Raw genomic sequence first — 15,936 nt, forward strand, 5'->3', positions numbered from 1 at the left:
ATGTTAGATAACTTTCTATTATAAGTATTATTATTTTCTTCAGAGTATTGTTTAAACAATTTTGGTGTGCCTTCTCCTTATCATGTATAATTATGTACCATTGTAAATATTTGTAAATATGGTTTGTCCTCATGGGCCGTACGGCTTATTGGATGTGAAATAAATCATCTTCTTATACAATGGAATTAAGAGAGGGATGTATAACGTATTACGGGTAATATTGTCAACATTAACTACGTCACGCTTAAATGTAACTTTATTGATGCTATCGTTTGGTCGCATGAATTGCTGTATTTATATTCTGTTCATTTGCTTTTATGAATGTAGTGTACCTTGACTATGTTTAAAAACTGTGTTTTGTAATTATATGATGTATACGCATAGGCATTTTTTTATCTATTTGGAATAAACAGTAAAACATATCAAATATTCAAAGAATTTTAATTCAACCATAATGTTTTAATAACACGCATATTCGCAGAGTTCGCAACATCCACCTCGTAGTGCTTTTGGCATGATGTTCCAATTTTGTGTTCTTGCCAAAGGCATGATGCTATCTCGTTGCCATGATAATACCATGGTGTTATTGCTTTTACCCCGTTTGGTTGCCGAAGGTATGGCACGTTTTCTCCCATCTCCTTTCCTTGCCGAATTATATGATACTATTGCGTGCACTGTACGCTTTTGTTTCGATGTGTATCTACTGTTTGATATATGCCAGTATAACGGTATACACATTAATATGTGAGTTCTATTGTCTTCGGTCGCATCCACTTGAACTATGTCAACTTTTAAGTGGTGTATTTTCAGAATAGACAATTTCCTTAGATGCTTCAATATTAAGAGGGAAGAATTCACTAAAACAACTCCCTGCGACATACTATATGACTGTGAGTATTCCTAATAGGAAAAAAATAAATACGAACAAAGAAATAAATATTTAAGAATTAATGTATTTTGCTAACATTATTGCAGCCAAACATGCAATTTAAAATGTATATACATGTAGTATATGTAGCAATTACTTACCCAATGTTATTGTGTAATTTTGTTTTATTTTATTAAACCATTTTTTCAACCACTAACTTGATTTTAGGGTTCTTTGAACGATACAACAAAGAGGATATTTGCCAAGAGGTGTGAGTCCTCGACCTTTCATTGACAGTTTTTTATCAAACGTTTCGCAATGCAATACAAGAGCATGTAAGCAAACACGGCATCGTTTACTACAATGGAAACTCCGAAGGCAACATCATTTATTTGGATACATTTAACGCTTTTATAAAGGAAAACCACTATTGTTTCTGATTCTTCATAAGACATCCTAGAACAATTTTAATACATTAAAGAGCAATTTAAAAAAAATACTTGCCCATTTCTATCCATCAACGGTACAATGACTCGTTCAAACTTCTTCAATATGTTTGAACAGTGTATCCTGAATATGATTGTAGCTCAGAAAGGCATGGTCTATGAAGGGCTGCATGCATGGAGGAAATGGCCCCCAGCCAGGCATAGCACCAAGTGACGAAGGTAATGCACGCTCAGAATGAAAGGATTCTCTAATGATTGCACGTTTCTTGATTTTAAATAAGATACGATGAGAGTGAATACGTAACTATGTGCAATAATACTCTGAATAGTTATTTGATTTAAGTCAGTCAGCTATTATACGTGTACGAGAGTTGCATGAACATAATGTTGTGTTACAGCGAAATGGCTGCATATTATACAAACAATACTATATAATATTATACGAAGATGCTGTATGCCACACTTAACTATTATACAGGATCCCAGGCAGAGCAGGAGGACTGTCCATCCCACGACTCTGCGGGCCTCAGCAGCAGTTCGAGTGTGAATGTTGGGGCGGCAGTAGGGCTCCTCATGCTCGGGTTGTTCCTTGGAATCATGATAACCGCCGTTCTCTGCGTCTGTTGCCCCTCCGTCCACGCGTGAGTTGGTCTTACATTATTGCCTCAAACATTTAATATTCAAGTATTTCATCTGTTGATAGTTACCTTTACAATGCTTGGTGTTATATTTACTGCTCACTTTGTTATTAATTTATAAAATGTCTTCAGTTGCACGCAATATGCACTGAAAGACATATATACTTAGAATATCAGCTCGATGTGTTAATCATTCATAAATTGAGGTTACTATCGTCATGTCTCTTTAATCATAGGCTAACAGACCTGCTAAAACTGTGAGCCACATATGTAATTATTCTGATTGTTTTCAGGAAGGCGTCGTCTATCACAGACAACATACAACCTGTACGCGGCAATCGAAAAGATGAGGAAATCTCGGTATGTATTTTTATTGTCATGACATGTTATTTTCAAAAACCTTTTGACTGTTTTTACAAATAAGGAAATGTTATATTGAAACATCATGGTGTTGTTAAGATGTTCTACCTAATTGTACAGAAATCCAGTACATGCAAGTAATGCACACATAAATGGCATCATCTCTGCATAGATATTAACGCACAGCCAGAGCGATTTCGAAGTGAATCTGTCTGCATACCGTTTCTCTAACTGTTGTATAATATGCTTAAGTATATACGAGGGACTTTTCCATAAATATCATAGTGTATTTTAACAAAATATTTATATCATGATACCTGTCAGGGAGTCTACGCTCCAAACACATACTCGTTTTTTGGTACATAGACCTTCCATATAGGCGGTACGACCTCGATAAAATGCCCTATGAATCTTGTGAAATGGTTGTCGGACTGTTAACGCTCAAGATCTGTATAGAACAGTCCGATTGCATACAATAATTCCACGCTGACATAGGGTCCCCGGCGGACATCATTTTATATATTCATCATATCATACTTTTACGGATGGCGTAAACGAATGAAGAAGGGGATATTTCACTTTTCTTTTTGTGATGTATTCGTTTACTTTTTGTCAGTTTGTATCAATGAGACATAAACATTACTTTTATATAAAAATCGCATTATTTCGTTCGATTTTCCAAATTTTGCACCAAACTGACATATACATATGGTTTGAACATCTAAAAGCCAGTATTTTCCATTTTCTACTGGGTTGCATCACTTTCTTGATACATTACAATTAGAAATTGTTTAAGCAATCTTATTTATTCATATGACATTTTTTTGTGAATTTATACACCTTATCGTATGTGGCGTAAGTAGCCCTAGCGTTACATGTAATCACTTATTTTCTATCTGACATTATAATAAATGTTTTAACAGCATCTTGCTCATTCTGGGTAATAAAGAACATGTCTCAAAAGTTATCAAAATGAGGCATTAATTTTAATGTTAAAATTTAATTTAAGTAAGTATACAAAGTTTTTGAGCAAACCTCGTTTATATTGCGCATACACTACATTTTTTGAAATACAAAGCAATGGTCAGCATAGTTGTAACAATGATTTGACTTACTGTTTCTCATAATTAGAATGCCAAAAAGTCGAACTCCCGAGTCCTGCCGTTGGTGCCGCTTCCTTCCCTGCCCGCTGACATCGTTCAATATCCACAACAGCGCAAAAAGCCGAGAGTGTCCGACCTAACTCCCAGCACATTTACAGCGAGTCAATGGATCTACTAGTCGGTAGGACCAACTCTTGTGATGCCTACGGCTACGACCACACCAACACCAATTCATCACTTGCCCCAGCGACATCACCGACCTACGGATACAACAAGCTCGCTAATGACGTCATACCGGAAACGAGCTCGTCGACAATCGCAGGTAGCGCCTACCAGCCACTGAACGACAGCAGACAACAGAGTGCGACTTACAACAAGATCCCCGCTGTTAGGGATGACGGTGATTTACGGAGCCAGGAGCACAGCGATCCCGGTGGAGCTCACCAGTATTTTGTGCTGGAAAAGAAGGACGTTGCAATGGACAGTACGGAAACTGGTAACCATGATAATGACACCAGTGTTCCACATAATTATTTTGTGCTGGAGAAAAAGTGATGTGGGAATCAGTAATTACCTATTTAGTTGTAGTCTTATTAAAATGCAGTGTATGTTTAATTTTAGCAGTCGATGAAAATGAAATCCTTAAATAGACAAAGACATTTTTATGAGACCGATAAAGAAGGGATTATTTGCACAATGTATATAACTATATTATGTACAAAATAGTTTGTTGATAACAAATAATGTGCAATAAATTTCTGTTTTGTTCTTTTTCGTAGAAAAAAAACAACCCCTAATGGCCTGGACACTCTACGTCACGTGTTCCTGTTTAATTTACTTACATGCCCTTGAATTAAACATTTGACATTAGTTATTTATTTGGGATCTTATAAGCATATTTTGTTGTGGTATAAATGAGTCTTTAGAGGCATTTATGCGCAAATTTAAATACCGCGATGGTGATTGCAACAAAACATCAAGCCATCAATGGAAGCCAGTCGATTCAATACTACTTTCGTCTTAGAACAGTTGGCGAAACCGAGGAACGCGTATATGTGCGACACTGTGTTCATTTATTCCGAATAGGCTTACATGATTCCTGTATCTACCAGTACCATGCTACAAGGTGACATGAACGTAGAGAATTCATAATGTTTCCGTCGGCAGCGGGATAGGAACGCGGGTCGTCTTAGCATGCACACAGTACCATAGGAACGGAATTACATTAAACAAATTAAACTTTTGCGTCAGATTTCTGTCAACACTGCAACGGAAATTGTGAGAATTTATTATTTACGTTTATTATTAATATATTGGTGATGGAACCATTTGTGTCCACAATTGTTGCATTTAGTTGGGTAATACGAAGCGTTCAAGAGCCGTGTTATATATTTCTTCATTCCTGAATTTGATAAAACTAATTGATCGAAGCTAAAAATATCATTTCGTGGCAATATTCATTAAAATATCAGACCGCTCTATGGTAGATGGTCATCTTCGTATGCGGAATGTTAATGTATTATTGTCAACGACAGCGCGGCCTACAGTATGTAACTAGAATACACATAGGGCATTCACCTGCTGCTTATTCTTTTGGCATAAACAACGCTAATATGGGAGGTGTTCACCATCATACCTTCGCTATGATACAATATGTTGACATGGTACCAAAATAGATCGTGGGTTCAAGCTTTACAACGGATACGTTTTCTCGGGCTCTTAAAACGGGCAGAGGTATTAGTTCGCACCCAGCAAAGGACTCTATCCTCTGTTCAAAGGGTAGAATAAATGGTAAGGAATACACTTGAACGCAATAAGCAAAGCCACCCGACAGTGATTCAAATACATGTGTTTACAAGTTGGTTTAAATATATAAGTACAAACTTATTGGTTCCCGCACAGTTTTCAGTCAGGTTTTTTTTCAGTGCCGATCATCTTCAAGTTGTGGTATACGTACAACTTATTGCTTTGGAAATACATGTATTTGGGTGCATTCGCCTCACTCGTTATACACGATAAACATTCATATGGCGTACTACAATACTGTAAACAATCATAAATAATTGAGAGATATTAAAAGATATGGCTGAGATAGTGAAGTGTTGCTTGTGAAATTCATTTTGGGTGGCGTAAGGAAACAATGGAATGGAGACATGATATATCAGTGCGATTCTTACATGCCTCTTTTCGGGCATCAAAACATTGCTTGTACAACAAAGTAACGATTCTCGTCTGTTGTTGATAAGGGTATTTCTCGTCAATTGTTAAAGCCAATTTGCAATTTTATTTACAAGTACCTGCTTACTAGCGACATGACACAAAATGTACTTTTTTCTTATAATTATCGATTAATCCGATTAAGTAATCGGTCTGTTTGTCCAATGAATCAATCATGAAAATCAACCCGATCGCCCATCAGTAGTGAATACTAAATCTAGCTTGTCATATAGTATGTTGCTGCTTCATTTTAAAATCATTTGACATTTGCATGTATCAATTATGTTTTTTATCACATTGGCATTTGTTTGGAAAACATAGATATATAAATTAAGTCAATGGTTGCCAAGGAGGTCATTGGTTGCTTAGGAAGTAAGTGGTTGTTAAGGACGTCTTTTAATGCTAAGGACGTGAAGAAACAGATTTCTAAGGAAGTCATTAAAGTGGGTGACAAAGAAGTCTTTGGTTGCTATGAAAGCAATTTTTGCTATGGAAGTCATTAATTGTTATGAGTGTAGGTAGTTACTATTACACGAGGCTACATGCCAAATATCAAAGGGCTGGGCCTTGAAGTTTCAGAGCAGATTTTCAAAAATATTACTTCATAAATATACAGAAAACCTGTGACCTCGGGGCATAGCTACTTTTGACCTCCTGGATATAATTAGAACACTCTTGGTAAAGGATCACTACATAAGGCTGCATACCATTTATCAAGGGTATGGTCCTTGCGGTTTTAGTGTATAATATCCTAAACTTTTACATTGTAAGTATTTAGAAAACTTGCGACCCTTGGGAAAGCTTTGCTCCCGTCTCATGATTTGAGTATTTTTGTTAAAGGTCCACTTCATGACAATACATTTAATTCAACAGAAATAATTCATTACCTATTTCAAAATGTTCAAGCATATTTTCTTGCAAGATCAGACAAATTGCACAGATCATTAGAACACTCTTAAAACTCAAGAGTTACGACATACGTATATTAATAGATTATCTTAACATATCACTGCAAATTCTGATGTAATGCCAAAAAATATTACAAATGATCAGGTTTCTAAAAATTAAGTTTGCATTATAAAATGATTAAAAACCACCAACTTAAAAGGCACAAGGCAGTCTGATAAACATGTTTAATAGTAAACATCAATGTGCATCTACCTGACTAACAATGTACACAGGTCCTTAATACATCAACTATAAAATCTCATAGCTTTATTGGGATCAGAAAGTGAATAACACACCAATTAACACAATTGCATTATAACAATGCCAAGAATCAATTGACTGATCGACTTGAATCTTCAAAAGGCTTTTAAAATCGTTTTAAGTAATTCTGTACAAAGCAATAATGTGTCCATGTACTTAAATGTCTTAACCATTGAAAATGAAAACTCTGTTAAAATCTGTTTTAACTTTGCTATGTTTTAGGCAACATATACAAAAGGGTTATTAGGACTGCGGTTGTACTAGAGTGGGATTTTGCAGGTTCAGATTTCATAAAGCGCTAGACCAATGAAAACTATATTTAAAAAAAAAACACTATATAAAACCATATTTTTTATGCGAGGCGGACTATATAGTAGGGGGAACGTTAAGCCACATTGGGGAGGCCATTTTGGCACTTAAGCCATCCTTAAGTATGGCAAAAGTATGGGGATTTGTCTTTACATATGTGACTTTTTTTACACTCATCATTTATGACAGAACTATTATTACAATATATATGCAATATGCAAAAAGCTACAGAAACATGCTCAGTAGCAAAAAGTTTAAACATAAACCCGGTTTAGTGGCAATGGGCAACGCCAAAGACATATAACACAAATTCACAAACAAGAAACATAGAACAGCACACAACTTGTTGCATGCGGCGTTAAGTTATGTTGCCCGCTCTGTAACTTTCCCAAATGTACACCAGTTGTCCCCGAATTGTCACAATGTTTATGGGCAAACTTTATCGGTCAAGTGAGATCACTAGCCGGAAAGTCGTAATGGAAAAAATGACTCTTTAATTGAAAAACAAAACAATAAATCACATTTTGAGTGTCCGTTCTTTAACTTTGGCAAACGTAAACCAATTATCATCCAACTTGGTCAGAATGTTTGTGGGTAGATCTCGGACCAGTTCGATACGGAAAGTCCCAAAGTTATGGTCCTTAAACATTTTCAGAATGAACAGTTTCCGCTCTTACGTTTTGTGTGTATTTTGCAATAATTCGTGCTTAAACACTTTATAAACTGCATGCCATAACTGCATAAGTAGAATATTGTGTATATGGAACATATACTGTGTGAGCAGGCGACCTCCCTATGAGGTAAGATGAACAATCAGATTGACCATGATCTTTGAAAGACGGAAATCGGAAATAAATCAGTCAAATGCCACTAATTGTTGAAACTTACACATTCTGTTTGACAATTATATCCTTGTGTAATTTTTAAATGACGCTTAGTACTGAATAATTTGCTCTTTTAATTAAGTATGGTTTCTGGTTTCTGGTCTAACATAATTTCCTTTTTTTACAAATTTAAGTCTCGTCCTCCTACAGGTTTGCCGGCCATACTTCTATCCCGGCCAAAGACACCATGGTAGACTTTGTGGCCCTTGCGGACGACTGCAAGCGCCTGGAGAATGCAGGGACCGCCGTGGTCGTGCTCATTTGCGACCGCGGTCCAGAAACAATGCCTCCGGCTATCAAGGAGATTAGAAAAATTTGGAACGTATAGGACAAATGTTTTCACGATATAATTTATATTTCGTAGCAGGCCAAATTATATATCAAGGATCAATACTTGGACCCTTTCTTTTTCTAATATACATCAATGATATGCCTTTTATTTCTTCCAATTCATGTATTGACTTATATGCAGATGATTCCACCTTATACAAAATAGGTCCAAATATATAGAACATTCAATCAGATCTACAAAAAGTCTTAATAGTGTGAACTGTTGGTGTAAGACAAATAATATGTCAATCCATCCATCAAAAACCGAATGTATGATTCTATGTACTAATTATAAGGCAAAACATGCAATGCAACTTGAACTATCAATAGATGGATTGTCAGTAGAAAACGTGAAATGTCAAAAGGTCCTCGGTGTGCATGTTGATCAGACATTATCATGGCATACACATGTTAATACTGTAGTGAATTAATTCAAAATTGGCACTTCCAAGAAGAATAGCATATTATCTAACAGACGAGATGAAATGATTGTATTATAATGCATATATCATGTCAAACATGGAGTACTGTTGTAGTGTCCGGGGACTTACACAATCCTTAGATACTACAAAAATCACTAATATACAAAAAGAGCGATTAAGCTAATAATGAAGTCTGGAACTAGCCACTGTGGAAACATATTCAAACAGTCAGCGTTGCTATCTTTTGAAGACAGGTGCTATTATCATCTTTCATTACTTGTTTTCAAAAGCATGAAATGTTTGACTCCTTCGTACATCACAGAATTGTTAACATTTGCCAAAAATGAGCACTATAGCTTTCGTTCTTCAGAAAACAAGGATCCTTTTGTTGTTAAACCTAGAACAAACTATATCAAAAATACATTTGCCTATAAAGCAATGAAAATTTGGAATTCACTTCCTATATACATTAAATGTCAAGATAAGCTACCAGCCTTTAAACATGCATAAAAAGGCTACTTATTGTCACTTATGAAAAAAAAAATTCTTGACACTTTATTTAATTCGCAATAGTTCATTGTTTACATGAATTGTGTTAATGCACGTATAAGACATTCTTGCAACAACTTGTAATGGATATTATCAAATGTGTAAATGTTGAAAATATATTAAATGAATGTGGTTTTACTGAATATATCTACATTATTTACAGGATGAAATTATTGCCATTTATAATCATCATATTCAACTGAGTTGTGTTTGTCGAAAAAATGTTGAATACATGTATAATTCTGTTGAATTACATGAGAAAAGTATGATAGTGATAGTGTGATTGTATGTTGATTAAGGCAAAACCTGAAATCACTCTCAAGGGTAACTAACAATCCAATCTTTTGTCAGATAACACATTCTATCAGAGGTTGTATATTGATTGACTTTTTATCAAAACTAATCAAAATAATTCTTCGTTACTGACAGACATCTTTACAGACACCATTTTTGCAATAAAAGTAAAAACAAATAGAACAAAACTCCTTGAAAAGCTTTTCAAAAACTTGATACGCCTTTCACCATCCATTGATTATTTTTCGATATGTTAACTTTATAAAGCTCAAAATTAATAGATGTTATGTATTTGTTTGATATTATAACAGTTTTCCAGCCAATGAATACCTCGCTTAGTTGTTCATAAATGCAGTTTTACAACTTGACAGACATTATGTTATAATTTGGTTCACCGACTGTTGAAAAAACGCATGTTTTGATGATAGTCAGTTAGAACATGTTATATAAAATCTTTATGACTAAGAATCATAATCATTAAGATATTACATAATTATTATGTTATACCTGTATTTCATATTAATGCATTTTAGTACGATAAGTAACGATAATACATTCGCTGGTACATTGATTTTAATTGTTTTTTCCAGAGCTGGGCTTGGTGTCCGGGCAGGAGCTGTATGTTGCTGATGTGACCACTCCACTGACCTTGACCTTCAAACTGAGCCTCGCCACCAACATGGAGTGAACTCTGTCCATTGTTGTGAAATTGTGGATCTATATAGACTGTGGGATTGAAGTGGATAGAAGTTGAACATGTACTGAAACAAAACATATAAGAAGACTTAAACTTGAAGTAACGATGACTTTGAAATAAACTGGAATTACCTTTAAAGATTGCCATAATGTGGTCTAAAATAGTGTTCTTAAACTGTCTTTATAGACTGTTTAAACTTAAATGTACTGTCTAGAATCATTATGGGAGTGAAATGGAGTGGCCCAGACTTTATACGAAACCAATTAGTACTACAACTTGTCGATTTTTTTTTTGCGAAGTTTTTCACTAAATCTGTTTGATAATGCAACTTTGTGCTGCCATTTATTTTACAAAGAATTAGAAGAAGTATAATTGACCATCTGATTGTTTAATTTGACATTAGTGCCTGGTCATTTGAGCCAGACATTCACCATATGGTGACTACAGGCCATCCTTATCAGTTTACCTACTGGTATATGGACCATGTGGTTGAACTAAAAATAAGATGAAACATTTTTGGAGGAAAAAGCCATTGAACTATGAAAAAAACTTTGGAGTCTCCCTTAAAGAGAATAAACATTGGCAACCTTGATGTTATAGGTAAAGAGTCTCAAAGACAAGTTCATGGAATTTAATTTCATGCTTTCTGTGCTTTATTAAAAAAAAATAGTGGATTGGAACCTGATAATCTCACTGCTTGAAACATTGTGTTTTTTGAAGTATGATTACCCTGTTTCTGACAATGTAGCTTGTTCCATTGTAGGAAACGAACATTAATACTTCCCTTGCTAGTAAGAAAAATGCATGATGTCATTTCATATGTGATGTCTGTTAGCCAATATTTGGTACAAGCTTTCCAAGTCAATGTAAAGTAAATATCATTTTTAGCTGGTCTATTTTCCAAAGTAAAAAAATTGAAATCTCAAAAACCAGTTCCAAGATATTCCAATGAAAATTGGTACACATGTTCAAAGGGGCTATACATACATGTATAGAGGGACCTTAACTCTTACTTTAATACAGTTGAGTTATGCCCCTTTATTTGAAAACAACAAAGGTAGGGGTTCTCTGTGGGGCGCTTATTGTAATGTATAACAAGCATGAAAGAAAGAGAAAACTGCTTGTTTCAATGCAAGATTGTTATATATTTCTCCTCTATCTTAATACACTGATTCAAACAATTATCGAACAAATGTACATGTATATGTAAAGCTGTTATGTAATTTGTAACAGACAACGATGATTTAGTTGAAATATGTCATTGACTTTTGACACAAGTAATAAGGAGACCAATAAGGTACAATATTATAGGTTTGATAAGATATTTGGTGAGCAGTTCTGTGTGAATGATTGTTTGATTGTAGACCTGATAGTAGTAACAAAGTGACACAGCAGTGCAATATTGTTGATTGTGATTTGCATATACATGTAACCGTTCTTTTGTAGTGTGTGAACAATGTCATTTGGAGATATTATTGAAGTATAAAGCACCCAAATGTTTTAATGTTCTTCCGTTTGCTAATTTCTACTCAAGGCACACATGTATAAGTGATAGGGCTCTGACAGAATCAATTTTAATTTAAACTCATCTGTTGTTTGTTTAAAAGTGATTTGTTGACCTGGCATCAGTGTCATCTTCATTGTTGGTGTCGTCTGGGAGAAGGATTAAAGGGAGAAGAAACCAAGCGATAAAACATGAGTCAGTCTGAACATGCTGTCGTCAGTTGAGTTGATCACTGATAACAATGATTCGATTGATATCAACGCGCGCTTTATGATTTACAGCGGAGCGGTATCAAGTGAAAACAGATGTACCTTCACGAAAATCGTCATTAATTAATAAAAACGGCAACTGTTATTGGTCCACAGGTGTCATGCACACTATATATTGTTGGCTACAAACCTTTACAAATGTTAAAAGTGACATAACACTGGCTACATGTAAAGCAATGCCCTTCTGTCTTGCTACATGTGTAGCAATACCCTTTCCTCTGGCTACATGTGTACCATGTCTTATTACTCTGGCTGCATGTAAAGCAATGCCTAGCAATCTTGCTACATGTCTTGCAAGGCCAATCACTTTGCCAACAAGTGCTGCAAGTCTCATCCCTCTGGCTACACATGCAGCAAGATCCATCCCTCTGGCTACATGTGCAGCAAGATCCATCCCTCTGGCTACATGTTTAGCAAGGCCCATTACTCTGGCTATATATGTGCAGGAAGGCGCATTATTCTTGCTACATTTGCATTAGGATCCATCCCTCTGGCCTACACATGCAGCATATCTCACCGCTCTGGCTACATGTTTAGCAAGGCTCATCGCTCTGACCACGTTTAGCAAGGCCAATCACTCTAGTTACATATGTAGCAAGGCTCATCACTCTAGCTATATTTTTAGCAAAGCCCATCACTCTGGCTACATATGTAGCAAGGCTCATCACTCTGACCACATTTAGCAAGGCCAATCACTCTAGTTACATGTGTAGCAAGGCCCATCCCCCTGGCTACATGTGTAGCAAAGCCCATCCCCCTGGCCACATGTGTAGCAAGGCCCATCAATCTGGCCGCATGTGTAGCAAGGCCCAACCCCCTGGCTACATGTGTAGCAAGGCCCATCTCCCTGGCTACATGTGTAGCAAGGCCCATCCCCCTGGCTACATGTGTAGCAAGACCTATCTCCCTGGCTACATGTGTAGCAAGGCCCATCCCCTGGCTACATGTGTAGCAAGGCCCATCCCCCTGGCTACATGTGTAGCAAGGCCCATCTCCCTGGCTACATGTGTAGCAAGGCCCATCCCCCTGGCTACATGTGTAGCAAGGCCCGTCAATCTAGCCACATGTGTAGCAAGGCCCTTCCGCATGGCTATATGTGAAGCGAGACCCATCAATCAGGCTTGATGTGTAGCAAGGCCCATCAATCTAGCCATATGTGTAGAAAGGTCCATCCCCTGGCTTCATGTGTAGCAATGCCCATCTCCCTGGCTACATGTGTAGCAAGGCCCATCAATCTAGCCACATGTGTAGCAAGGCCCATCCGTTTGGCTACTTGTGTAGCAAGACCCATCCCCCTGGCTACATGTGAAGCAAAGCCAATCAATCTGGCCGCATGTGTAGCAAGGCCCATCCGCCTGGCCACATGTGTAGCAAGGCCCATTCCCCTATCCACATGTGTAGCAAGACCCATCCCCTGGCTACATGTGTAGCAAGGCCCACCAATCTGGCCGCATGTGGAACAAGGCTCTTCCCCCTGGCCACATGTGTAGCAATGCCCATTCCCCTGGCTACATGTGGAACAAGGTCCATTCCCCTGGTTACATGTGTAGCAAGGCCCATCCCCTGGCTACATGTGTATAAAAACCCACCACCTTGGCTACATGTGAAGCGAGGCCCATCAATCAGGCTTCATGTGTAGCAAGGCTCATCAATCTGGCTACATGTGTAGCAAGGCCCGTCCCCTGGCTACATGTGTAGCAAAACCCACCCCCTGGCTACATGTGTAGCAAGGCCCATCCCCTTGCCACATTGTAGCAATGTCCATCAATCTGGCTACATGTGTAGCAAGACCCACCACCTGGCTACATGTGTAGCAAGGCCCATCCCCCTGGCCACATGTGTAGCAAGGCCCACCCCCTGGATACATGTGTAGCAAGGCCCATCCCCCTGGCTACATGTGTAGCGAGACCCACCCCCTGGCTACATGTGTAGCAAGACCCATCCCCCCTGGCCACATGTGTAGCAAGGCCCATCCCTCTGGCTACATGTGTAGCAAGGCCCATCCCCCTGGCTACATGTGTAGAAAGACCCACCCCCTGGCTACATGTGTAGCAAGGCCCATCCTTTTGGCCACATGTGTAGCAATGCTCATCAATCTGACTTCATGTGTAGCAAGGCCCATCCCCCTGGCCACATGTGTTGCAAGGCCCACCCCCTGGATACATGTGTAGCAAGGCCCATCCCCCTGGCTACATGTGTAGCGAGACCCACCCCCTGGCTACATGTGTAGCAAGGCCCATCCCCCCTGGCCACATGTGTAGCAAGGCCCATCCCTCTGGCTACATGTGTAGCAAGGCCCATCCCCCTGGCTACATGTGTAGAAAGACCCACCCCCTGGCTACATGTGTAGCAAGGCCCATCCTTTTGGCCACATGTGTAGCAATGCTCATCAATCTGGCTTCATGTGTAGCAAGGCCCATCCCCTCGCTACATGTGCAGCAAGGCCCACCAATCTAGCCGCATGTGTAGCAAGGCCCATCCCCCTGGCTACATGTGTAGCAAGGCCCATTCCCCTGTCCACATGTGTAGCAAGACCCATCCCCTGGCTACATGTGTAGCAAGGCCCACCAATCTGGCCACATGTGGAACAAGGCTCATCCCCCTGGTCACATGTGTAGCAATGCCCATCAATCTGGCTACATGTGTAGCAAGGCCCATTCCCCTGTCCACATGTGTAGCAAGACCCATCCCCTGGCTACATGTGTAGCAAGGCCCACCAATCTGGCCGCATGTGGAACAAGGCTCATCCCCCTGGCCACATGTGTAGCAATGCCCATCAATCTGGCTACATGTGGAACAAGGCCCATTCCCCTGTCCACATGTGTAGCAAGACCCATCTCCTCGCTACATGTGTAGCAAGGCCCACCAATCTGGCCGCATGTGGAACAAGGCTCATTCCCCTGGCCACATGTGTAGCAATGCCCATCAATCTGGCTACATGTGGAACAAGGCCCATTCCCCTGTCCACATGTGTAGCAAGACCCATCCCCTCGCTACATGTGGAACAAGGCTCATCACTTTCACTAAACTACTTTTTGAATACCGCTTGATTCTAAGCTGAGGAAATCGGACGCGCTTGTTTTCACATTGGAGGACCCCATTTGCATGTGTTTCTTACTATAAATGGCACCATGCATGTCATGTCAGTATTCCAGTGCCTGGGATTAAGGATAGCAGTTTACAAACTCAACAGTTACATTGTACCGTTACTTAGCGTGGCAACTTTATAACAGTTTTTAAGGTTTTGAACTTCTGAACTTATTACAATTATAAAGTCCCAAAATATCGTGCAGCATCAATATAGTCGCCGTATCGTTCTTCCATTCATCCGACCCGGCTAACAATGAATATTTAACTCTGCAATAATGCAAGATAGAGGTGCATATCGTCAAGCTATGCATGCTAGATTATTTCGTGTTTATCGTACATGCACAATATACAATTCTTGTTCCTGCAATTTCTCATCAACCTGTGGGTTCTACGGAAAACCTATCAAACAAGATGAGATTCCCACGTAGTCTGACCATGAACACGAGAGATTCCCACGTAGTCTGACCATGAACATGAGAGATTCCCACGTAGTCTGACCATGAACACGTGACAACCAAGTGCTTTTTGTCATCGAGTCTTGAATAGTGTGAAATGTTGATGCATGGTGTCCATTCAGGGGTGAACTAAGCCATACTGAAATACAATTTGTTTCCGAAATGGCAAAGATCAGTTATAAGTATCGAAGGCTAAGGGGTGTTGATACTTGCAATGTTTTACAGATTACAACTCCGTGTAACTATACTGAATGTCGGTGTTCAGTTAATTATTCAAACGTTGCCTACGGGT

At 38.6% G+C, this 15,936-nt stretch overlaps 1 protein-coding gene across 1 annotated transcript; it reads left to right on the top strand.

Moving 5' to 3' along the window:
• The first annotated feature begins 12,804 nt into the window (after positions 1-12,804).
• Positions 12,805-15,149, top strand: LOC128217427 (adhesive plaque matrix protein-like). Its single transcript, XM_052924574.1, has 5 exons — positions 12,805-13,167; positions 13,501-13,674; positions 13,944-14,118; positions 14,246-14,445; positions 14,778-15,149. Exons 1-5 carry the CDS (start codon positions 12,805-12,807, stop codon positions 15,147-15,149), a joined length of 1,284 nt encoding a protein of 427 aa, XP_052780534.1.
• The last annotated feature ends 787 nt before the right edge of the window (positions 15,150-15,936 follow it).

Source organism: Mya arenaria, chromosome 14, assembly GCF_026914265.1.
Source record: "Mya arenaria isolate MELC-2E11 chromosome 14, ASM2691426v1".
NCBI classification, from domain to species: domain Eukaryota; kingdom Metazoa; phylum Mollusca; class Bivalvia; order Myida; family Myidae; genus Mya; species Mya arenaria.

Bases quoted from the DNA above. Each gene is read 5' to 3' on its own strand.
- LOC128217427 (XM_052924574.1), top strand. From the start codon at position 12,805: ATGTGTAGCAAGGCCCATCCCCCTGGCTACATGTGTAGCAAAGCCCAT. The intron at 13,675-13,943 runs GTATAAAAACCC...CCACATGTGTAG, and splicing joins CCCATCCCCTGGCTACATGT to CAAGGCCCACCCCCTGGATA. The intron at 14,119-14,245 runs GTAGAAAGACCC...ATGTGTTGCAAG, and splicing joins CCATCCCCCTGGCTACATGT to GCCCACCCCCTGGATACATG.